General features: G+C 48.9%; 1 protein-coding gene and 1 pseudogene across 7 annotated transcripts; one reads left to right on the forward strand and one right to left on the reverse strand.

Moving 5' to 3' along the window:
* The first annotated feature begins 1,657 nt into the window (after nucleotides 1–1,657).
* LOC125512242 (uncharacterized) lies at nucleotides 1,658–5,363 on the forward strand. 7 transcript variants are annotated; one of them, XM_048677354.2, is made up of 11 exons: nucleotides 1,658–2,090; nucleotides 2,259–3,349; nucleotides 3,420–3,521; nucleotides 3,603–3,904; nucleotides 4,014–4,035; nucleotides 4,122–4,178; nucleotides 4,282–4,363; nucleotides 4,440–4,535; nucleotides 4,640–4,764; nucleotides 4,842–4,860; nucleotides 4,973–5,363. In XM_048677354.2, the coding sequence occupies exons 4-11, from the start codon at nucleotides 3,802–3,804 to the stop codon at nucleotides 5,117–5,119; spliced, it is 651 nt and encodes a 216-aa protein (XP_048533311.1). In that variant the 5' UTR covers nucleotides 1,658–2,090; nucleotides 2,259–3,349; nucleotides 3,420–3,521; nucleotides 3,603–3,801; the 3' UTR covers nucleotides 5,120–5,363. The 7 variants fall into 7 exon arrangements, with proteins under 7 accessions (XP_048533311.1, XP_048533296.1, XP_048533325.1 ...); XM_048677339.2 differs by having other exon boundaries at nucleotides 3,420–3,904; XM_048677368.2 differs by having other exon boundaries at nucleotides 3,179–3,349; nucleotides 3,420–3,904.
* Nucleotides 5,364–12,826: 7,463 nt separating this feature from the next.
* Nucleotides 12,827–14,839, reverse strand: LOC147991245 (uncharacterized; annotated as a pseudogene).
* Nucleotides 14,840–22,915: the final 8,076 nt, after the last annotated feature.

A 22,915-nucleotide genomic window follows, 5' to 3' on the forward strand; every position in this document is an offset into this window, starting at 1 on the left:
CAGTGTCCTCAACATTGTTGCCGCCGAACCCGAGGCACGGAGTTCGGCGACACGATGGCCACCACAGAGCTTGTCCACATGCAGTCGAGCGTCGAGCAACGACATGCAACATGGAGGCGAAGCGAAGGCGTGAGGCTGACGTTGCTGCTAGGGACCATTAAATGGACCAGATTCGACTATTGTAACGAGCAGGAGAGCTAAACATTGAAGTATATGACCTGAACAGGAAATATGAAACACCAAAGAAAAAATGTTGCAAAAATTATAATAACATACCACTTCCAAGGTTCATCCAACCCATGAGCAGGACAAATCCTAAGCATCTTTGTCATTCGTTCCCATGATTGGGCTAGATGGCCATTGTCATGTTGCTTAAATTCATAATAATGTTTCTTAACCGTATTATCTTAGGTGTAGGATAATACTTTCCAATCAAAAACAACCTTACACTATTCTATGGATACTATCATAGAGTTGACACCCATGTGCTTGACACAGTCTGAAACTGCAGAAATGATTTGGTCTTTAACAAACAAATATTCATTTTTTGCAGGTTATCTTCTGAGCCACTGCGTTGATTCGTATGTGGTCGCTACTCACTCCGACGGAGCCAGGGAGCGTATGGTTACTGGATCTATCCGACGGGAGATGGTAGCACGGGCTATTTTCAACCGGTTTGGATGACGGTTATGTAATAGGATAGCAATTAGTTTTCCTATCTTTTTTATGCCAGCTGGTCGTGGCTTTTACTTTTATTTTTTCTGCTCTTTGTGAGCATTTTTTGTTCTTTTGTTTGAGACATCAAGACTTGTGTTGGACCTATTTGCTTATTAGTTCTGATGCAGAGACCAAGAAGCTCCCCCTTTTTGAAAAATGAAAAAAAAGTGCTTGACAAACAAACAAATACCAGAGAAATCAGCCGGTGAATCTACATTAGAGTTGAACTTTTCCATGTCCTAGTTTATAAATCACACTAATTTGAACGAGCTCATCCTAGTTAAAAATACATACTCGGGTTCTACTAGATAATGTGCTAGTTTAATTCTAACGTAATTTGTTTGAAAAATTACAGTGTTATGCGCTACTCCCTCCGTTTCAAAATAGATGACTCAACTTTATACTTAGGGAGTATGTGGCAATAGCAGTAAACTGGCAAAAGTGGGGAAAGGCAAAGCGGTCAAGTGACAAAAGTGTATATAAGGCTAGTCATACTGAGAGTAACTTAGCTAGTAACATAGCGCACTCCAAGAAAATTTTGCTTATATGGCATGTAGTTAATGAGAAGTGGTAACATAATATGTTAATGTAACATAGCGCTTCCCAATACAAGATGAGTCTACAAACTAATAAATGAAATCCTCTACGACACTACTACTATGTTACTTTACACTATAAAAATAATAACTTAAACTAGTGTCATATGCATGACACTATTATAAGTATAAATTACTCATCACTATGACCAGCCTAAGCCGGACAAAATCTTCGAACAAAACAAGCGAATATGTCTATGCCTAACTGGTTAGTCGCGCAACTCCAATCGTCGCCGTCGCTGCGTCATGTGGATCTGCGCGAGCGTGCTCCACCTGGTCCCACCCAACAACCCCTATTCTAATTTTCTCAGCGCTATACGCGGCACCGCGGTAGAAATACAGGTCACATCGTACCTATCTCGCTCGGCCATTCCCCACCGCTCAGTCCTCCTCTCTCTCGTTCCCCATCCCCATCTTCTGTCGATTCTGGCGCACCGCCGGCTCCCTTCTCCCCCACCATGGCCACACAACGTCGGGTCGCTCCTCCTCCATGGCCGCGAGACCACCTCCCGTGAGATGTGCTTCTTCACCGGCAGGCAATTCTTCTCCGCCCATGCCCTGCTGCCTCTGTCGCCAGATCCGCCATCGAGGAAAGATGGAGCAGTGTGGCTGCCTCATCGCCATGGTGGGGATGGTGAAAGGATGCTGGGCGTCCACGAACAACGAGCATCACCACCACCACCACTGGAACAGCTCGGTGGTGGCCAGATCTAGAGTCCAGTGAGGAGTCAAGAGCTCCTCCTCATCTTCCCCGTTTGTCTTCTTCAAAGAGTATAGGTAGCAGAGATTCCTCTCCTTGTTTTTTCTTAAGCAAGATTTTTATTCTTCTCTCAATCTTTCAAGATACATCTGGTTTCGTGTGTGATAGTAGCTTCTATCCGATGTATTTTTCTTCCAGCACACTTAGGAATATGGATTGATCTTATTTTGTTTCCTCCATTGCAGTTTTCAGCAATTGACTGCACTCGTTTTGCCCCTCTCCAGTCTCCATACTCAGGAATTTTTTTATTGATCTGAATGTGTATCTTATAATTCTTACCTGAATTTAATGGAAGAAACGAGGATCTACTGCTATCTCTGAACTGTTTGGTTACTGTAATTATTATTGCCTTGGTTTTGTACACGAAACATACTAACCTAGTTTGGGAATTTTTCTAACAATACATGAATATTTTCAGAAGAACTTTATCAAAAAAATCCAAAGGACTTAATAATAAATGAATCAAATAGAATATTTGTACTGAACTTTACAAAAGAAACTCAAAGGACTTTCTAAGATATGAAGAACTTATCTCGTTAATTTTATAAAGTCCTTTGGATTGTCTCAATCAAGTTCTTGGATGGTCAACATAAAGTTCAGTTGAAAAACTAATGAACTTTTCAATAAAAATCAGAAGAACTTTTGAGAAAACCACCAGATTCTGTAATAGTTACTTTGTATTTTGTAAAGTTCTGTGGGATTTCCAATAGAGTTCTCTACACTCATCTAAAAAATTCTTTGGTATTATCCAGTAGTTAATTTCATTAGTTTTTTCTGACAATAATTTCGGTATTTTTTCTATAATCATTTGTCACATTTAGTTGAACACATGATTATCGTTCATTACGCATTTAATTTAACGGTCAATTAGCCTTAAAAGCCCTTCTGTCTCTCGCGCAGATGTAGTTTAAAATTAGAATTGTGCAGTACTAGACCCAACCCACACCACTCCGATTCCTTGTGCCTGTCTGTGTGGGCCAGTCTGTGTGGGCCAGTCTGGTATCTGCAATACGGGAGAGAGAATGTCACAAGAAAACTGATGTACGCTAGAATACAACGAATCTTTGTGGGACCTGACTGCATGCTGATTTGACGTGCATGCTAGATGTGTGGAAGAGATATGAGTTGCGCGCAAAATGTGTTGGGAAAAATCCAGGTCCCAAAACAAGCTACTTTGATCTGTTTCCTCAAAGAAGAAGAAAAGATCAACCTGATCTGCAAACTGCGAAGCCTCTCCAAACTTTCTTCGGGGTTAAGTACCACCGATTTATTTCTGGTAGGTGTGAATCCCCCTGCGTAGATCAAGAAAGAGGAAACAAAAAGCTCATCGCCCTTCTGCTGCTCAGAAAGCTTGGCGTGTCCCGCGCGGCCGGCAAGGACGCTCTCAAGTCACGAACTGCCTGCTGGACCCATCGTGCGGACTCTTGCTGCAGAGACTTCACGAGCCGGTCATCCTTCGCCTTGGTCTGATCACTGCTTGATCGCATGCAATGGAAGCTTCCAACGTGCACCATCTTCTCACTTTCCAGGCGACGACTCTGGCATTGACCGTCGACCATTCTTCCGGCGGCCGACCGGGACTGGCACCAAAGCGCGCCTACCTTAAGCGACCAGCCATCGCCAATTCGCCATTGCTACCTAAGTTAGCCACAGCTCCCTCGCAGTCGCCGCCAAGACGATCGCGTGGGACTGCGAGAGCCGGAGCAACCGAGCGCGCGCGGCGGCGAGATGGCGGCGTCGCAGGAGTACATGGACAAGGCGCTGCTCCGGCGGAGCTACCGCAACGTCTGGCATACCGACCTCACCAACGCCATCCAGGCGGATTTCCCATGTGCGTATCCTATTCTTCCAACTTATGAAGCAGTAGCTGTTTTGATTTCTTAAGATATGCCAGGACCTGACTTACTTTTTGTGTCTTTTTGTTCTTCCTTTTGATGCAGACTGCTGTCTGTCGCTGTGGTGGTGAGTGGGCACTGTTCCGATCCTCTGGATCCCAGCGGATGAATTCTAACAAATGTGTATCTGTTTTGTGTTCTGATGTTATCCAGCGGCCCATGCGTCTCCTACATGCTCCGCAGGCGTGCTCTCTACCACGACATGTCGAGGTGAGGCTTAAATTTGATTCTTCTAGTATTTCCTTTGATTTGTACTGGTGCAGTTCTCTGTTCTTTAGTCTCGCTAATCCATGCGTCTCTGTCGGCGTTCCAGATATGTGTGCTGCGCCGGGTACATGCCATGCAGCGGCAGGTGCGGCGAGAGCAAATGCCCAGAACTATGCCTCGCAACAGAGGTGCGTGCGTGACACATGCGTTCTTCTACCTCTTGGCCTCCTCTTGATTTTCAGCTCTGATCAACCGGATTTCCAGGCGTTCCTCTGCTTCGGCAGCTCGGTTGCTTCGACCAGGTTCCTGCTGCAGGACGAGTTCAACATCCAGACGACCCAGTGCGACAACTGCATCATCGTACTTACCACCATCACCTCATTCCCACTGCTATCTTCGTTTCACAACTTTGCAGGTGATTATAACTTACCTCTGAACCCGTTTTGGTCACTGCGTGCGTGCAGAGCTCCATGTTCTGCCTCCAGCAGCTGGCCTGCATCTGCTCCCTGGTCGCCTGCATCGTAGGCAACCAGGAGCTCTCCGAGGCTTCGCAGGCGATCTCCTGCGTCTCTGACACGGTCTACTGGACGTAAGGCACTCTCTGACTTCTTCCCCAGGCCATTTGAAGAAACATTCTTTCTGAACTGCATGAATTTGTTTGTGCAGGGTTTGCTCCTGTATGCAGGTAATGGCACACGAGCTTTGCTTCTCAAACAACTGAAGTTTTCTTATTCCTTGATGACATTGAACACTTGAGCCGACGCTGACACGGCGATCGATCTAATGGAATTTTCCAGACGCAGCACAAGGTGGAGATGGACAAGAGGGACGGCAAGCTGGGCGGGGCTGTGATGACGGTCCCTCCGATGCAGCAGATGTCGCGCATCGATCAGCCGATGCCGCCTCAGGTCGGGTATGCGCCGCAGCCAGCGTCCTACAGGTAGTTCTGTGGGATCTTGGGCTGCCGTTGCGAGTGGGAAATGGATGGAGATCAAGTAGCTGATATTATGTTCCTGTTTGTATGCCATTGTGACTTGATTTTTTTTGAGAGGCATTGTGACTTGATTTATGAGTGTGTAAACTGTCCTCCTGTTATAGTAGGCGAATTTTGAGGCTTGGGGTCAGCTTAGAATTTTGTCATATTTTTTTGCATCCAAATATTCCAGCAAGTGAGAATGATTATATCAATAGCAATCTACGTAGGGAATTTACTACAGAACCAGAACAGCCTCGTCATAAAAGGAGAGACCTCTTCTTCTGTCACGGAGAAGAAAATCCCAGCATGATAAAGCAAACTCAAAGTCCCAGGAGAGATGCAAAAGAGTTTCCTCAGTGCTTTGTTGACAAAGGCTGCAATTATAATTATTCATATAGAAGTCTTTCCTCTTGAGCAGAGCTTTGGTGTTTGTTCTGTCGTGGAGAGCCAACCAGAAAAAGATCTTACGTTTGAGTCTACTTTCATTCTTTGAGTTTTTTTTTTTGAAAATCACATGGCCTTTAAAGTTTCCCGTAACGTTTGTATACATTTTGGTGGAGGAGTATTTGTTAGGCTGATCACTGCAAATCCAGATGTCCTTTCCATCCAGCTGGGAGCCCTGTGGCAAAAGGTTTTGAAGCTCAATGAACTGATCATATGCTTGAACTGAAAATGGCCCATGGAAGAGTTCAGAAAGGTCAACAGAGGCCTTGACCAATGAAAGAGGCACCATAACATCTTTGGCAAAAGAGTGCAATTCAGGAAATTTATGAGCAAGTGCCCCATCAGTCCAATTATCATGCGAGAACAATATTGTATCCCCTTCCTCATGCTTTACACACACAGTGTTGTTTTGAACTGAAAGCAGGAATGAGGTTCAACACACTTTGCATTAGCCATCTGAGCGCGTATATATACAGTTACAGAAAGCCTCAGGGGCCAGATTGTGTGCCACTACTCGCACGTACACAAACCCACTCACGCACTACCTAGGCCACGTACAGGCGCGGTGACCATGCACACGCGCACTCACACTCTGTATGCTAACACCCCCCGCAGCTGGAGCGTCGGGTGTAGAGACGCACAAGCTGGAGCGAAATTCCCTGAAGATATCAGTGGGCAATCCTTTCGTCATCACGTCAGTGAACTGCTGACGCGTAGGGACGTGAAGGACGCGGAACTCGCCGAGCGCCACGCACTCCCGAACGAAGAGGATGTCCAGGTCGATATGCTTGGTACGCCGGTGGTGCACAGGGTTGCTGGAGAGGTAGACGGCCGACACATTGCTGTAGAAAACCAGCGTGGCGGAGCGGAGTGGGCAGTGGAGTTCATCGAGCAGCTGTCGGAGCCACACGCACTCGGCGACGGCATTGGCCACGCCACGGTACTCAGCTTCGGCGGAGGAGCGCGATATAGTGGCCTGATGCTTAGACGACCAGCTGACGAGGGCGTTGCCGAGGAACACACAGAATCCGGAGGTGGAACGGCGCGTGTCAGGGCAGCCGACCCAGTCGGCATCCGTGTAGGCGCGGAGATCAACCGCCGACGATGCGTGAAGATGAAGACCAAGCGCACTGGTGCCCTGGACGTAGCGCAACGTGCGCTTGAGGAGTGTGCGGTGACACTCGCGTGGGTCATGCATGTGGAGGCATATTTGCTGCACCGCGTAGGCAAGCTCGGGCCTGGTGATCGTCAGGTACTGTAGAGCACCGGCCAAGCTGCGGTACGCGGTGGGATCAGCGACAGGAGGACCATTGTAATGCCCCGAGACCGATGCGCCAGGTGTCTTCCAGTTATTCGTTGTTTGTTGCCGTGTCATTCGCTTGTGTGTTGCATCTTGTCATGTCATCATGTGCATTGCATCATCATGCTTTCAAAACTTGCATTAGCCCGGGTCTTCCAGTTTCTTCCGTTGTCCGTTCTGAGCCCAGACACACTCGCACGCGCCCGCGGCATGTCCAAAATATTATTTTATAAGTGGCCGGAAAATGTTCTCGGAATGGGTTGAAAGTTGGCATGTGGTGTTGTTATGTTGTAGGTAGGCCGCTTGCCAAGTTTCATCGCAATCGGAGTTCGTTTGATAGCCCAACCGTTAAACTATAGCGGCATAGTAGCCGGTCTAACGTCGGACGTTTTCGGTCTCCGAAAACTGTTGCCGGGCTTTCCCTCTCTTTCCTCTCTAGTCCGTTTACACAGTCCGCTACCTACCACCAGGTTGAACCTAACCTCTCTCGTCAGCCCGCGGTCCTCCACGCGCGCGTCTGAAAGCTGTCCCGGACCCGACCCGGGCAGTCATCACCGTTGGATCCAGATCATCCCCAAACGTCTACAAAACATCTCCGTTTTGTTTATTAGACGCCCTAGCCTATTTTTCCCGACCGTACAATTTTGATCGGAGGGACAAGATAGCCCCTAACCTAACCAACTCGCTATATATATTAGACTAACCCGAGACCGAATCCCTAATTTTTAGGGATCCTCCTAGCTTCCGCCGCCACTCCTCTTGTCTCCTCCCACCTCGGGTTCTTCCCCAATTCAAATCCTCCCTCGATTTATCCAACCGGACCAACCACTCATCGCCTGCCCGATCCACCACCGCAGCAAGCCACCGCACCAGCAGGACCCCGCGTCCCCGCTCCACCCCTCCTTCTCCCTGTTCATCTCGTTGCTCCCTCCCATCTCAAATCTCTTTTTTTCTCTCTTTCTACAGGAACATGACGAGGCCATGGAAGCCGCCCTTTCGTACCTCGTCGCCGGCCCCTGCCCGCCGGAGCTGTGCCTCCCTGGACCCGCGGCTGTGGAGTCGGTCTTCGTCCACGCCGCGCCTGCCTTGTCTCGCTCACCATCGTCGCCGGGAGCTCCAAGCCGCCCCCAAGATCTGCTCCATTCCATCGTCTCCGCGCCAAGTTCCCTTGCTCGGACCCGCAAGCCGTTCCCGCACCGACGTGCTCCTGCAGCGCGCCGAGCCACCTAGCGCCTTCACCACCCCGGCAAGCTTCGCCGCCTGACCTCGGAACGGCCAGGTCCGGCCAGCCTCCGTCAGCCCCGTCGCGCCTCCATGGACTTCCCCGTCCACCGCGCACCCGTCCTGGAGTTCGTCCGCCTCCCCAATCCGCCACGAACCAGATCCGGGCCGGAGACCCCTGTTCCCGGCCGTTCCCTGCCATCGGCGCCGCCTTCTTCAGGTCGCTGCGCCCACACGCGAGGACGGTGACCGCGACGACGAGTTTTGCCCGCGCCTGGACCCGCTCGATCCCCGTTGACCGCGCACGTCGCCCGATTGGGCCAGATCCGCGCGTGGGCCTCCTTGCCTCGCCAAGGCCCAGCGCCCTGCCGGCCTCCCTTCTCCACCGACCGGCCCATAAGGCCTGGTGAGCAGCCCCCTGTCCCTGTGCACTTTTGGGCCGACCAAATTCGGCCCGGGACATGTTTTTTTTTTCCGCAGAACGTTTTTTTCTATTAATCCTAAGACTGCAGATTTGCAGAAAAGTCCCTAGAGTTCATGCATATAATAACTTCAGAACCATGCATCGGATTAAAATAAATTATATATGAAAATGCTTAGAATTATGTGTAGATTAATAATATGCCTTTTTCATCTATGTTTAAAATGCTTAAAATGATGTTTGATTAAATTTGCTCCTATGCCATGCTAAAATGCTTTATTTCGTAACTAAATAACCGTAACTCGGAATTTAATAAACTTTATATGTAAATGGGGTGGAAAAATGCCTAGATTATCATGGTGGCTTTACTTTTCATGTTTAAAAACTCTAAAATTGTGTTTAGGGCAGAACAGTACCAAATTCATAATATGCACATGAGGATTTTTCGGACTTGTTGTTTGTTGTTCCGGCCTCATTTAAATTTTCCTAGATAGGTAGTTTTATTATGCTTCACCTCTTGCCATGCTAAACAACATTTAATATTGTTGAGTTCACAAACGGGATCGAACTAAATTAATTGATGTGGTGTTCCGTCAATATGCAACTCGTTGCATATTGAGCTCCACTTAATTTGTAGTATTGCTTGTTGCACTTTGCCATGCCATGCTTCATTAAACCGGACATGCATCATACTTGATTGTGCATCATACCATGATTATGTGATGATTGTTTACTATGTTGTTTGCTTGTTTCTGGTGTGATTCTTCGGGTTGGTTCCGATAACGTCGTGTTTGTGAGGATCCGTTCGACTACGTCCGTTTGTCTTCTTCATGGACTCGTTCTTCTTCCTTGCGGGATCTCAGGCAAGATGACCATACCCTCGAAATCACTTCTATCTTTGCTTGCTAGTTGCTCGCTCTATTTCTTTGCCTATGCTACGATACCTACCACTTGCTTATCATGCCTTCCATATTGCCATGTCAACCTCTAACCCACCTTGTCCTAGCAAACCGTTGTTTGGCTATGTTACCGCTTTGCTCAGCCCCTCTTATAGCGTTGATAGTTGCAGGTGAAGATTGGAGTTTGTTCCATGTTGGAACATGGATTTGTTGGGATATCACAATATCTCTTATTCTAATTAATGCATCTATATACTTGGTAAAGGGTGGAAGGCTCGGCCTTATGCCTGGTGTTTTGTTCCACTCTTGCCGCCTTAGTTTCCGTCATACCGGTGTTATGTTCCTTGATTTTGCGTTCCTTACACGGTTGGGTTATAATGGGAACCCCTTGACAGTTCGCCTTGAATAAAACTCCTCCAGCAAGGCCCAACATTGGTTTTACCATTTGCCACCTAGCCCTTTTTCCCTTGGGTCAGCCAACCAAGGGTCATATTTATTTTAACCCCCCCGGGCCAGTGCTCCTTTGAGTTTTGGTCCAAACTAGAGTCCTTTGCAGCGCCCCCTCGGGGAAACTCGAGGTTTGGTTTTAGCTGTACGGAGCGCTCATCCGGTGTGCCCTGAGAACGAGATATGTGCAGCTCCTATCGGGATTTGTCGGCACATCTGGGTGGCTTTGCTGGTCTTGTTTTACCATTGTCGAAATGTTTTGTAACCGGGATTCCGAGCCTGATCGGATCTTCCTGGGAGAAGGAATATCCTTCGTTGACCGTGAGAGCTTGTGATGGGCTAAGTTGGGACACCCCTGCAGGGATTTGAACTTTCGAAAGCCGTGCCCGCGGTTATGGGCAGATGGGAATTTGTTAATGTCCGGTTGTAGAAAACATGAAAGTTATCTTAATTAAAATGCATCGACCGCGTGTGTAGCCGTGATGGTCTCTTTTCGGCGGAGTCCGGGAAGTGAACACGGTGTTGGAGTTATGCTTGACATAGGTTGCTCTAGGATCACTTCTTGATCATAGATTCTCGACCGTGCCTTGCCTTCTCTTCTCGCTCTCATTTGCGTATGTTAGCCACCATATATGCTAGTCGCTTGCTGCAGCTCCACATTATACCTTTTACCCTTCCTATAAGCTTAAATAGTCTTGATCGCGAGGGTGTGAGATTGCTGAGTCCCCGTGACTCACAGATACTTCCAAAACCAGCTTGCAGGTGCCGATGATATCGTGCAGGTGATGCAACCAAGCTCAAGGAGGAGCTCGATGAAGTTCGTGTTCGTTATGTTGTTCCATTTTCTAGTTGATCAGTAGTGGAGCCCAGTTGGGGCGATCGGGGATCTGTAGCATTAGGGGTAGTCTTCTTTTATTTTGGTTCCGTAGTCGGACCTTGATTGTATCTGGATGATGTAATGTTATATTCATGTTTTGTGTGAAGTGGCGATTGTAAGCCAACTATGTATCCCTTTCATTATTCATTATATGGGTTGTGTGAAGATTACCTATCTTGCGACATTGCCTTCAATGCGGTTATGCCTCTAAGTCGTGCTCCGACACGTGGGAGATATAGCCTCATCGAGGGTGTTACAACCATCAGCGGAGGGAAGCTTGGCCTTGGTGTGGACCGACGTGACGGCTGGCTTGCAGTTGTCCATGTCAACGCGGTCGAGGATGTCATCGACGTACTATTCTTGCGAGAGGAAGAAGCTAGTGGACGACCGCGAGTCATGGATGCCAAGGAAGAAGTGAAGAGCACCGAGGTCCTTCATAGCAAATTCGGCAATGAGCTTGGTGATGACGAGTTGAAGCAGTGACGTGGTCGAGGCAGTAAGGACGATGTCGTCCACATACAACAACAAGTATGCGGTGTCGTCTGCGTCGTGGTAGGTGAACAGCGACGTGTCGGAGCGTGTCGCAGCGAAGCCGATGGTGCGCAGGAACCCGACAAAGCACAGAAACCAGGCCCGCGACGCCTGTTTGAGACCGTAGAGCGATCACGAGAGGCGGCAGACATGGTCCGGCTTGCCGGAGTCGACGAAGCCAGCGGGCTGGAGGCAGAAAACTTCCTCGTCAAGCTTGCCATGAAGAAAAGCGTTCTTCACGTCAAGTTGATTGACAGGCCAATCGCGCGAGGCGGCGAGCGTGAGCACCGTCCGGATTGTAGCAGGCTTGACGACGGGGGAGAAAGTCTCGCCGTAGTCGATGCCGGGGCGTTGATGGAAGCCGCGCACGACCCAACGTGCTTTCTACCGTTCGAGGGTGTCGTCGGCGCGAGGTTTATGCCGGAAAACCCATTTTCTGGTGATGATGTTGGCGCACCGAGGACGGGGCACGAGCTCCCATGTCTGGTTGCGGATGAGGGCGGTGAACTCGTCGCGCATGGTGGCGAGCCAGTTGGGGTCGCGTAGAGCAGATCGCACCGACTTGGGGAGCGGTGAGATGTCCGGCGAGGTTGTGGAAGTGGCGACTAGCACGTAGTCGATGAACTGCTTTTTTGGGCGGAAGACGCCGGCGCGGCCACGAGTCAGGGGCCCAGCAGCGACCGGCACGGCAGGCGCCGCGGAGGGAGCAGGGCTCGGCGAGGAGGACGCAGCAGAGGCGCTGGGCGTCGAGGCGGCGCTGCCACTGGATGATGATCGGACGGAGCCGCTTGAATCAGAAGCGCGCACGCCAGGCGGAGACCCTTGGGCACCATCAGATGCGGATCGAGCACTCCCGCTTGAAGCAGAAACACGCGCGCCACGCACAAGCTCCAGAGCACCGTCAGATGTTGATCGGGCAGGCCCGCTCGGTGCATGAGAGAGCACCGCGGGAGAGACGGCCGGGGCAGCACCAGAGCCACGGAGCACCTGCAAAACGGGCGAAGCAGCTGCAGATGGTGGTGTAGGAGGCGGAGCTAGGTTAGGAGCAGCGAACGGGAAGCTGAGCTCATCAAACCGAACATTGCGAGAGGTGAGCACACGCCGCGTAACAGGGTCAAAGCAGCGGTAACCATGATGATCAGCAGGGTAACCGAGGAAGATGCACGCGACCGAGCGAGGTGTGAGCTTGTGAGCAGCGGTGGAGGAGGTGTTGGGAAAACACAAACAACCGAACACACGCAAGAGGGAGTAGTTGGGGGGAGTGCCAAGCAGGAGTTCATACGGTGTCACCGGTGAGCTCGAGCGACATGGACGCCGGTTCTGAAGATAAGTAGCAGTATTGAGAGCCTCGGCCCAAAATCGTGGGTGCATGGAATCAGGGAAGAGGAGCGAGCGAACCCCATAATTTAGTGTACGAAGGGAGCACTCAGCCTTTCCATTTTGTTGACTTGTGTAAGGGCAGGAAAGACGAAACACAGTGCCGTGAGAATCAAGGAGTGATCGCACGACAGCGTTGTTGAATTCTCGACCGTTGTCAGTCTATAGTGCAAGGACAGGACGCTGGAATTGTGTATGAACATAGGCAAAAAAAGAGCGCAGAACCGGAAGCACATCAGATTTGCGCTGGAGTGGGAAAGTCCACACGTAATGAGTGAAATCGTCAAGTATCACAAGGTAAAATTCATATCCTGAAATGCTTACAACGGGAGAAGTCCAGACATCTAAATGCAACAACTGAAAGGGAAAGAAACTGTGCGACGTCGAGGCATGGAAGGGGAGGCAGGTATGCTTGCCAAATCGACATGCCCGACAAGTGTGTGGAGTGGAATTGCTGCAGTTGAAGGGGTACTGACGAAGCGAGGCGACATGCAGGTGCCCAAGACGTTGGTGCCAGAGGTCTACGGTGACCGCGCCGGCGAAGGCAGAACGCGGGGGAGCCGAATAAGAACCAGCAATAGAGTAGAGATCACCGGTCGAATCACTGCGCAGAATCACTGTCCGGGTGCGGCGGTCCTTTACAGAGAAACCAAAAGCATCAAACTCCACATTGACAGGATTATCATGACAAAGTTGACGAACTGATAGAAGATTCTTAATAAGATATGGAGACAGGACAACATTGCGAAGTATAAGTGGAGAGGAAGTAGTGATGAGAGAGCCCGTGGCCACATGAGTGATAGGAAGGTGATCACCGTTACCGACGATGATGGAGGAGGAAGAAAGAGAGGGACGGATGTTGTGGAGATTACTAGGAGAAGAGGCCATGTGCGCTGTGGCCCCCGTGTCGAGGTACCAGTCAGAAGTGCTCCCTGACGAGGACGGACCGGCAGTAGCGCTGTGGAGCGTGGCCTGGAGGGAGGTCATGTCCCACGCGGGCGCGAGGCCGAGTGGTGGGGCGGGACCAGCCGGAGCAGCCCACAGAGGCGCGTAGTTGTTGTAGTAGCCTCCGTAGCCATATGGTGGTGGTGGCGCGGGGGGAGCAGTAGCCAGCATGGCTTGCTGGTGGGGTGTGCCAGGGCGCGGTCCGAGCACGCCGACGCCCGGAGCACGCCAGGCGACGGGCCAGGCCTGAACAAGACCCGTCCAGGAGCTGGATCCGGGAGCAGGGGCAGGGTAGCCAGGTGCCTGGGGCGGGAGAGGAGCCGGCTGGGGGGCGCCCCCTCGTTCCCACGGCCGCGCTTCTTGCCGCGTCCGCGCCCGCGTCCGGCGCCAGATGGGTCACCAGTTGGAGAAGGAGGCGAGGGCGGCGTAGAAGTGCTACACCCAGCCACCAGCGCATGCGCCGTCTGCAGGTGCGCGGACTGCTCGGCGCGGTGCTCCTCGAGCATGAGGAAGGCGCAAGTCTGCAGGAAGGTGGGGAGCGGCACACGAGCAGTGATGTGCGGGATGGCATGGTGGTACTGACGACCAAGACCACGCAGGAGATGGAAAACCTGGCGGGTCTCGGTGACGGGTTGCCCCAGATCGCAGAGCTGATCCGCGAAAAGCTTCAGCTTCGTGCAGTACTGCATAATGGATAGCTCACCCTGAACGACGGCGTGGTACTCGGCGTCGACGTAGACGGCGCACGAGAGATGGTTGGCGGTGAAAGAGCTTGCCGACGGCAGTCCAGACGGCGAGGGCGGAGTCCTCGGGCTGCATCACCGCATCAAGCAGCTCCGGGGCGATGGTGGAGTACAACCAATGAACCACTGTGTGATCCGCCATGAGCCATTCGGGGCCGTCGGGGCGGGGAAGTGCTATCACAGAAACGTGGTCGCGAAGCCCGAACATGCCGAGGATAGCGTCAAAGTGACGGCGCCACTGAGCGTGGTTGCCGGCGTTGAGGTCGAGGATGACCGGGACATGGCGCCGGATGTCCACGATGGGAAGAACAGAGGCAGCCGGGAGGGGAGCAACGCCAACAGGAGCGGCCGGCGCAAGATGGAGCGCAGCTGGAGCCGCGACTGGAGGCGGGGGAACGGCGGCAGGGTGGCCGCCATCATCAGGGAGATCGCCGTTGTGGGAGGGGGGAGGGGCGTGGTTGTCAAACCCATCCATGGCAGCGGAAGGTGGTTGGTTGCGCGAGAGGATGAGGCTCCTAAGCGTCTGATACCATGAAAGCAGGAATGAGGTTCAACACACTTTGCATTAGCCATCTGAGGGCGTATATATACAGTTACAGAATGCCTCAGGGGCCAGATTGTGTGCCACTACTCGCACGTACACAAACCCACTCACGCACTACCTAGGCCACGTACAGGCGCAGTGACCATGCACACACGCACTCACACTCTGTATGCTAACATGAACATCTTTCCACCAAAAGTAACCATCAAGTTTATTTTGAAGTGAGCTTCAACCATAATATTTTTCCCAGATAAGCTTAACTCATGGTAAATCATCCTTGTTACATAATTTGTAAAGATGCTTAATAAGCGGAGCTTTATTGTGAGCGGTGACATCCAGAATACCAAGGCCACATTAGTCCTTGGGTTTGCAAATTTTATCCCAGGCAATAAGAGCAGTTTCATGATCTTCCATACCAAACTTCCACAAAGACGGTGCCTCAAATATTCACATGGGGACCTGGGTACAGTGAGCTTCGCCTCTCTTATCCCACTTCTGGAGACATTATTCATAGTATATGCAAGGAATAAATTGATATCGTCATGGTGTCAGCGATTAATCATACTCGAACTAGTAAGTTGACTCAAGTTTTATTTCTCTGTGAGATGAGACTCGATAACTCAACAACTGTTGACAATTTATTGGCTACAAATTTTTGAAAATTTTCATTCTATAGTTCTCATGCAAGAGCGTTAAGCAAATATTCAGAACAAGATGTACACAAGACATACCTCAACACGTTCAAAAAGATATTGTCTTATGACATAAGTAAAAAAACATAGGATGGGGGAAGTTCTATCCAAATACTACGTCGTCATTCATTATGGAAGAGAACCTCACTAGGCATATGCTCCACCAGATAGACATCACCATAAAAAGATCTCTGTCCTCCGGCTTCTACAAGATAGACAAAGTCCGTAGTCATTGTGTATAACATGAATAACCTGCGCAAGAGTTGAAACACCTTTTTTTTGGTTAAAACCACACCGATCCTATGAAGCCACAAGGCCAACATAAGGCCGCCACCCTACTATGATATGTGAACCTTTTTTCTATCAATACCCCTCAGGCAATTTTTTTGACGAAAAGACGACCCTAGAGCCGTATTTCATTGATTAATTAGGAGAGGAACAAATACAAAGACTTTAGAGTTAGAGACTAGGTGAAAAGCCTGGAGCTGGCATCCAGAAAAATACAGCCAGCAGCACTCAAGGAGGCTCAAAAAATCTGTCAACCAGGGTAAGCCCGGCCCATGAGTTGTGGAATGGAGCACCTGTCGCCACTAAATACACGGTTGTTGCGTTCTTTCCATATCAACCACAAGATCAAGCAGATGGCTGCCTTCCAAACTTTTTTCTCATCCACCGGGAGTGACTGGAGCCGTGTCATCCAGTTGGTCTTTAGAGATAAGCATTGATCGCTCAAGCTCACCGCTGTCGTCAGGTTTAGGAATGGGCCGGCTAGCTTATTGATAGGCACCGTTAACAACTGTTTGGTGAATCTGCAGTTGACAAGCAGATGGTTGGCGGTCTCCGGTGCAGCGCAGCAGAGTGAGCAGACCGAGTTATGTGGTATGCCCCGGATAGCCAGATTGTCAGCCGTTAGACATCGTCCGCGAGCAGCAAGCCAGAGGAACATCTTGGCTCGAGGTGCTGCTCTGGCAGACCAGATGAGCGCCTTGGCGTCGGATTGCAGAGCACCTTCAAACTGGCATAGGTACGCCGACTTGGCAATGTAGTTTCCATCAGCCATCCAACGCCATGTCACGGTGTCTACCACTGAGTCGCTGAAGCTTATAACCGCAGCCATCTCCGATAAGCAGCAAAGTTGCCTGAGCACCAGTGCAGAGGGGTTGGGCTTGATGAGGCGCATCCAACGATTGTCTGTGATAGCCTCACGCTGCGATAGGCAGCGCTTGGTAGAGTGTTGCAGCAGCTCGGGCCATCTGTCAATTGGGCGCAGACCCTCTGCCCAATGCGAGTCCCAGAAAGGGGTGCTCCTACCATCCCCAATGGTGATTTTGGTTGATGCTTGGAAGAGTTCCTCGGCAGTGCAGTCAGCGGGTAAGGGAAGTCCGTGCCATGGCCTAGAGCGGTCAGTCCAGATAAGCCATTTCCAACGGCAGCGTAGAGCTCTGCCTTGCCTCTGCAAGTCTGGGATGCCAAGACCACCGTATTCCCATGGGCGACACACCGCTGACCAGTTCACCAGGCATTTACCGGCTGTTGCCTCCTCGTGCTGCGCCCAGAGAAAACCACGGCGAAGCTTGTCCACTTTTTTTACCAACCAAACCAGAGGATCCAAAGCCATGAGCTGGAATATGACCATGCCCGAGAGCATGGCGCGCATGAGCTCAACACGGCCCGATAGTGCAATGTGTCTCGCCTTCCAGCCACCCATGCGCTTGGACAACTTGTCAATGATCGGTTGTTGGTCGATGCACCGCAGCCGGGAGTCGGAGAGTGGCATACCAAGGCAAGTTATCGGAAACTTTGCCACTGGGCATCCGGAGTCCTGGACAAGGTTGGTTGCGAGTTGATCATCAGCACCACCCATGGGGATGGCCGCACTCTTGCTCCAATTTGCATATAGTCCCGTTGCATCGCCGAACATACGAAGAAGCTCCATGACTCCCCAGAATTCAATTTCTCTTGCATTGAGTAAGAAGATTACATCATCGGTATAAAGTGACGCCCTCAAACTAGAGCAGGTCTTGTCGAGCTGGTTGAGGACTCCGGCCTTTGCAGCATAGCTGACCATTGATGCAAGGGTGTCCATGGCTATTACGAAGAGGAGCGGCGATAGGGGGTCCCCTTTGGCGCAGCCCTTTTGCGTTGTCTATGATATCAGCTGCAATATGAACATATAACTAACACTACATGGGTAGGGGTGGGGATGAATTAAATATTTTCAAACTACCTGAGCAATGAACCACACCACATGAGCAAACTTTTACACTAAAAAATAGGTGTTTAATTGACACATCATGGTCGCAAAAGACATGCCACTTGCTACCTTGCCAATTATGATGCACAAGATTGTCCTAGTCAAGACCACTCCTCGGTGTAGAAACTAGAAGAATATCTTCACTCTAAGAGGTGTTTCGAGTTTCCATATTATTATTATTATTATTATTATCATCATCATCATCATCATCATCATCATCATTATTATTATTATTATTATTATTATTATTAGGGACATCACTATGGGCAATCAACGCATATATAGATTTGACGTGGAGCTTTTCATTCTGGTGCAAGTTTCATCTAAAAATGTTTGTCTCATTTGATAGGATGGACTCCAAACGTGTGAGCAGTTCATTTCACGTAACAAGACAATGCTCCAATAAGTTCCTACAGAAAGAAACATCGAGCTTGGATTGACCCAGGACTTGTAACTTGTTGCCTTTTGATTAATACAAAGTTAGTGGGTCTAGAGCTTCAAAAGAAAAAACCCAGGACTCGTAGGGTTGTTGCAATTTTATGTCTAACCATTCGATACTATTTTGGGTATTGCCCCTTGTTGTGGGTTTGTCACGCCAGATGTCCTCGTGAAAAGGACTTAGTCATGAGGCCAACGCATCTAACTGGTAGCTTGAGAGGGGTTGGTCGGAATCGAGAGACACGAGGATTTACCCAGGTTCGGCCCCTCACGGCGGAGGTAAAAGCCTACATCCTACTTCATTGATATTGATCATGGTGATGCTCATGATTATAAGGGTGCTCTTTCGCTACCTCTACCTCGAGAGCTATTGACTTGTCTATCTTAACTTGTCCCCCTTGGGGTGCCATGTCCCTCCTTATATAAGTTGGAGGGGCAGGTTACATGATTAGTCATAGTAGGATTAGGATTACTCTACTACAAGTAGAGTCCTAGTCTTGCTTCCTTTGTAAGGGAATATTACTTATGCCTTTCGTCTTAAGCCGGCCTACCATAACATGAGCCGACCTTTTGGGCCTTTGGCCTTGTCATCTATCTGACCTGCCATCGGGGTCATCAGTGAGTCGTCAGACCAGTGAGTCGCCAGTGTTTGGGAGGATTACCGATGAAGCGCCAAGTCCCAGCCGGGTCATACATCTGGCCGAGTTATACAGCGGGTTATATCCCCGACATTAGCCCCCAGTTTAATTTGGATTTATCCATGTTAAACTGATCATGCAAAATAAACACAAGAACAAATTTGACAGGTTGTGCTCCAGGTTAAAAGTTTTTCTGAACCGGCACCTGATCATCCTTAAGTCCTTGTCACTTCCTTCTTGATACGTGTCCATGACCTCATAGCAAATCTCCTTTAGCAGATATGTTCAAACTTTGCCAATGCAAAAAATCCATTTCTGAAAAGTCCGGGTCAATAGGCCATCTTAAAAATCAATTTGGTGACATTGGTTTCTTGTAGAAAAATATTATAAAGAATAATCCATTTGATTAGGCTTCCAATGCTCTAGTTTGACAAAAATATTGGTTTTGAAATACTCATCTGATTTTCAGTCGGCTTAAAGATATAGAGCTTGCCAAAATTGCCGGGTTATAAAACAGATGATGCCGGGTCATGATTGTTACTGATGCCGGGTCAATCTTATGGCGACTTGGTGCTTCCTTTTGTAAATGCAACTTTCCAATCATTGAGTCGGCTCTCTAAACCTTTCTGTGAATAGCTTAGAGGAAATAAACTTTGCAAATTTCTCCAATAATAATATAATACCTGGTTTGCTCAAAATAGAGAATTTGAAGATGTTCGTCCCTTATATGCATATCACCTGTAGCCCCCAAGTCTTAAGAGGAGAACGTAGTGATAGCTTAAGACTTGCTTTAATATAAATGCTGCAACTTTGGAGAAATCCGGGTTGTTCATGTAAGTCGCCAATCATAAACTTTGACAGGAGCAATTAGTAGCCCCCAAGGCCGGCTCATCACTATGTGATGGGTCGGGTCTTTCAATGAGGTGAGTTAAAAATGACCTTGCATTAGCCCCCAAGTGTCGTGGTGCATGCTTGCAGCGACATGGGACTTTCATATTTGATATAATCATGATTTGAATAATGTAGCCCCCAAGTGCCGGGTCGTGTGCCTGGAGCGACTCGGGACTATTCCTTCCATTGTAAAATAAAACCATATGCATTGTTTGGATGATGTTGCTGAAAGCCTTTGCATATTCAATATTGAACCATGCTCTCTGTTGTGAGCCGGTATTCTTGGATAAATAAATAATAGCTATTGCTCTGGAGCGGCTTTTGAAAACCTCAATCATAATACTAGTTATTGATAACCATGATAAAAATCCAGCCAAGTTTGGCTTATTAAAGATTTGAATAATATAATCCGGTATGAAAACCTCAATCATTCAATAATATAATGAAAATCCAGCCAAGTTTGGCTATTAAAGATTGAAATAAATTAATCTGGTATGAAAAGTAAATCCGGAGTGAAATACCCTGCGGCTCTTGGCCGATGGCAACTTAATGCGCATCCATTGTACTCCCGGATGCAACCCGGCGGCTTATAGCCTTTGTAAAAATCAATAATTGATAACCCTTTTGAAACACCAATTTTAATCTTTGATGATGGGCTTGAACTTAATCATTTATGTAAGCCATAACTCTTCATGTCCTGCACAAAGTTTAAACAACATATGCCCTGGCGACTTAACGCTAAAAGGCAGGGCGGGTAACAACCGAAACATAATATAGTCTTATGCAATTATGGAAAAGACTAGAATTAAGTCCATCAACGCCAAAATATATTGGCAACTTAAATTCGAAAGCTAGAGCGGGTTATAAAACCTCGCATATTCTTATAACAATTAAAAACATACCTGTAAAATTGTCTCATACTGCCGGCTTACATCGCCATATCCAGTGAGGGTGACAACTCAAAGATTTTGTGAACGCATGATTCCAATTGCGCAATCCAAAGTATACTGGCGACTTAACGTCAAAAGCCAAGGCGGGTTATCAAACCCCAAATATGCATACAATTATTGGAAGACATACCTGTAGATTGATACCATGGTGATACCTTGATAATTATAATCCGAAGTGGGTATCAACTCGGAGTCATGAAATATCATGATTTTGATCGCTCAAGGAAAAAATATCTTGGCGACTTAAAGTCCGCTATCTCAAGGCGGGTTACCAAGCCCAATATGCTCAATTATGAGTCATATAATCAAGGTACATGTCCTGAATTTGTGAAAACCATACGGTAACATGGAAGAAGGATATAAATCCAATTTTTTTAGAAAAATAGAAATCCAGAAAAAATGAGGCTTTCATAGACCGCCAAGCCTAAAAATCCAAGTGCTTTCATGGGACGCACAACCACTGGGTTAATTCCTGCATACCTGTAAGCCGGCCCTCACATGACAAACCGCCGTTTTAACTTTAGCGAGTTCAGGGTCTTATTTAAAAGATTGACTGTCAAGAGTACAGCGGGTCATTCCAGGATTACCTGAGCGGAGTAACAATGACATACATGCCGGATAACCCAAAATTTGGTGTTTACACCTGGCATGTAAGCCGATCAAGAGGTTAAGCATAGCTATGCTCATTGAGCAGGAAGCCCCCAAGTGACTTGCGAGAAGGCATGTAAGCCTGATCAAGAGGGTAAGCACAGCTATGCTCATTGAGCAGGAAGCCCCCAAGTGACCCGCGAGAAGGCATGTAAGCCTGATCAAGAGGGTAAGCATAGCTATGCTCATTGAGAAGGAAGCCCCCACTACAAAAAAAACACTTCCGTGATGATACGTGTTTGTCATAGTAGGTCATTTTTTTGTCATGCATGTACATCCATGACAAATTTATGACAGAATCAAGATAGTCATACCTATGCTATCGTAGAAGTGTTCCATGACATTACCAAAATTATCATCACGGAAGTGTCCACTTCCATGAAAATAAATCGCGCGTCACAGAAGTGCTTTCGTCAAGGGTGACCGACAGGTGGCATCCACCGTAACGGAACACCGTTAAGCTACCGGGTCGGGTTTTGGATCATAACCCGTTAACAAACCCGACCAATGGGGATTTTCCACGTGTAAAATCATCATTGGCTGGAGGAGACACGTGTCAACTCATCCAATGGGCGAGACGCGCCAATGATATGTTGACACGTGGACCGACCCATCAAGTTTAAATGGGCCGGCCCAACTGAAGGCCCACAAGATTTTGCGGATCATAATGGGCCGGCCTAGCTAAAGGCCCACGAGATTTTGCGGACCATAATGGGCTGGCCCAGCTAAAGGCCCACAAGATTTTGCGGGCCATAATGGGCCGACCCAGGTAAAGGCCCACAAGATTTTTTTTGTGCCATAATGGGCCGGCCCAGGTAAAGCCCACAAGATTCTTACGGGTCATAATGGGCCGACACAGCTAAAGGCCCACGAGATTTCGCCGGCATTAACGGGCCGGCCTAGCTGTAGGCCCACAAGATTTTGTGGACCCTAGTAGGCTGGCCCATTAACTGCCTGGCATGTTTTGGGCCAAATGCCGGCCCATATTTGATCCGGTCCATTAATGGCCTGCCACGCTCCGGGCCTAATAGTGGCCCATATGAGATCCGACCCGTTAAAGGCCTACCACGTTCTAGGCCAAATTATGGCCCAGATCAGGTCTGGCCCTTTAAGAGGCTTTGGGCTCAATTATGGCCCGTATCAGATTCGGCCCGTCAACTGGACACTATGCTTTTGGGCCCACTTGCTAAAGGCCCACTTAGTAATTCGGCCTGATATTAGTTTTGGCCTGTTAAGGGCCCGTTTAACATTTCGGCCCTATATTAATTTCAGCCTGTTAAAAGCCTGTCATATAGTTGTGCCTAACTATGACCGGTTTGCATCCGGCCTGCTCGCAGCCGATATCTGATTGGGCCAAACAAGGACCGAGACAATTTTTCGGCCTGTTAAAAGCCCGTGATTTGATTCGCACAATCATGGGCCGGGGTTCATTTCGGGCTGCTACCGGCCCGTGAGCTGATCGACACGTTTCAGGCCCAACCTACATCGTGATTGCATGACGGCC

This window comes from Triticum urartu, chromosome 1A (genome assembly GCF_056163025.1).
Source record: "Triticum urartu cultivar PI428250 chromosome 1A, HENAU_Tu73, whole genome shotgun sequence".
Taxonomy (NCBI): domain Eukaryota; kingdom Viridiplantae; phylum Streptophyta; class Magnoliopsida; order Poales; family Poaceae; genus Triticum; species Triticum urartu.

What these genes read in the sequence shown, in the direction of transcription:
- LOC125512242 (XM_048677347.2), top strand. Translation starts at nt 3,802, where the DNA reads ATGGCGGCGTCGCAGGAGTACATGGACAAGGCGCTGCTCCGGCGGAGC. An exon ending in CTCTACCACGACATGTCGAG is followed by an intron (nt 4,179 to 4,281) that starts GTGAGGCTTAAA and finishes TCGGCGTTCCAG; the next exon opens with ATATGTGTGCTGCGCCGGGT. An exon ending in AACTATGCCTCGCAACAGAG is followed by an intron (nt 4,364 to 4,439) that starts GTGCGTGCGTGA and finishes CCGGATTTCCAG; the next exon opens with GCGTTCCTCTGCTTCGGCAG.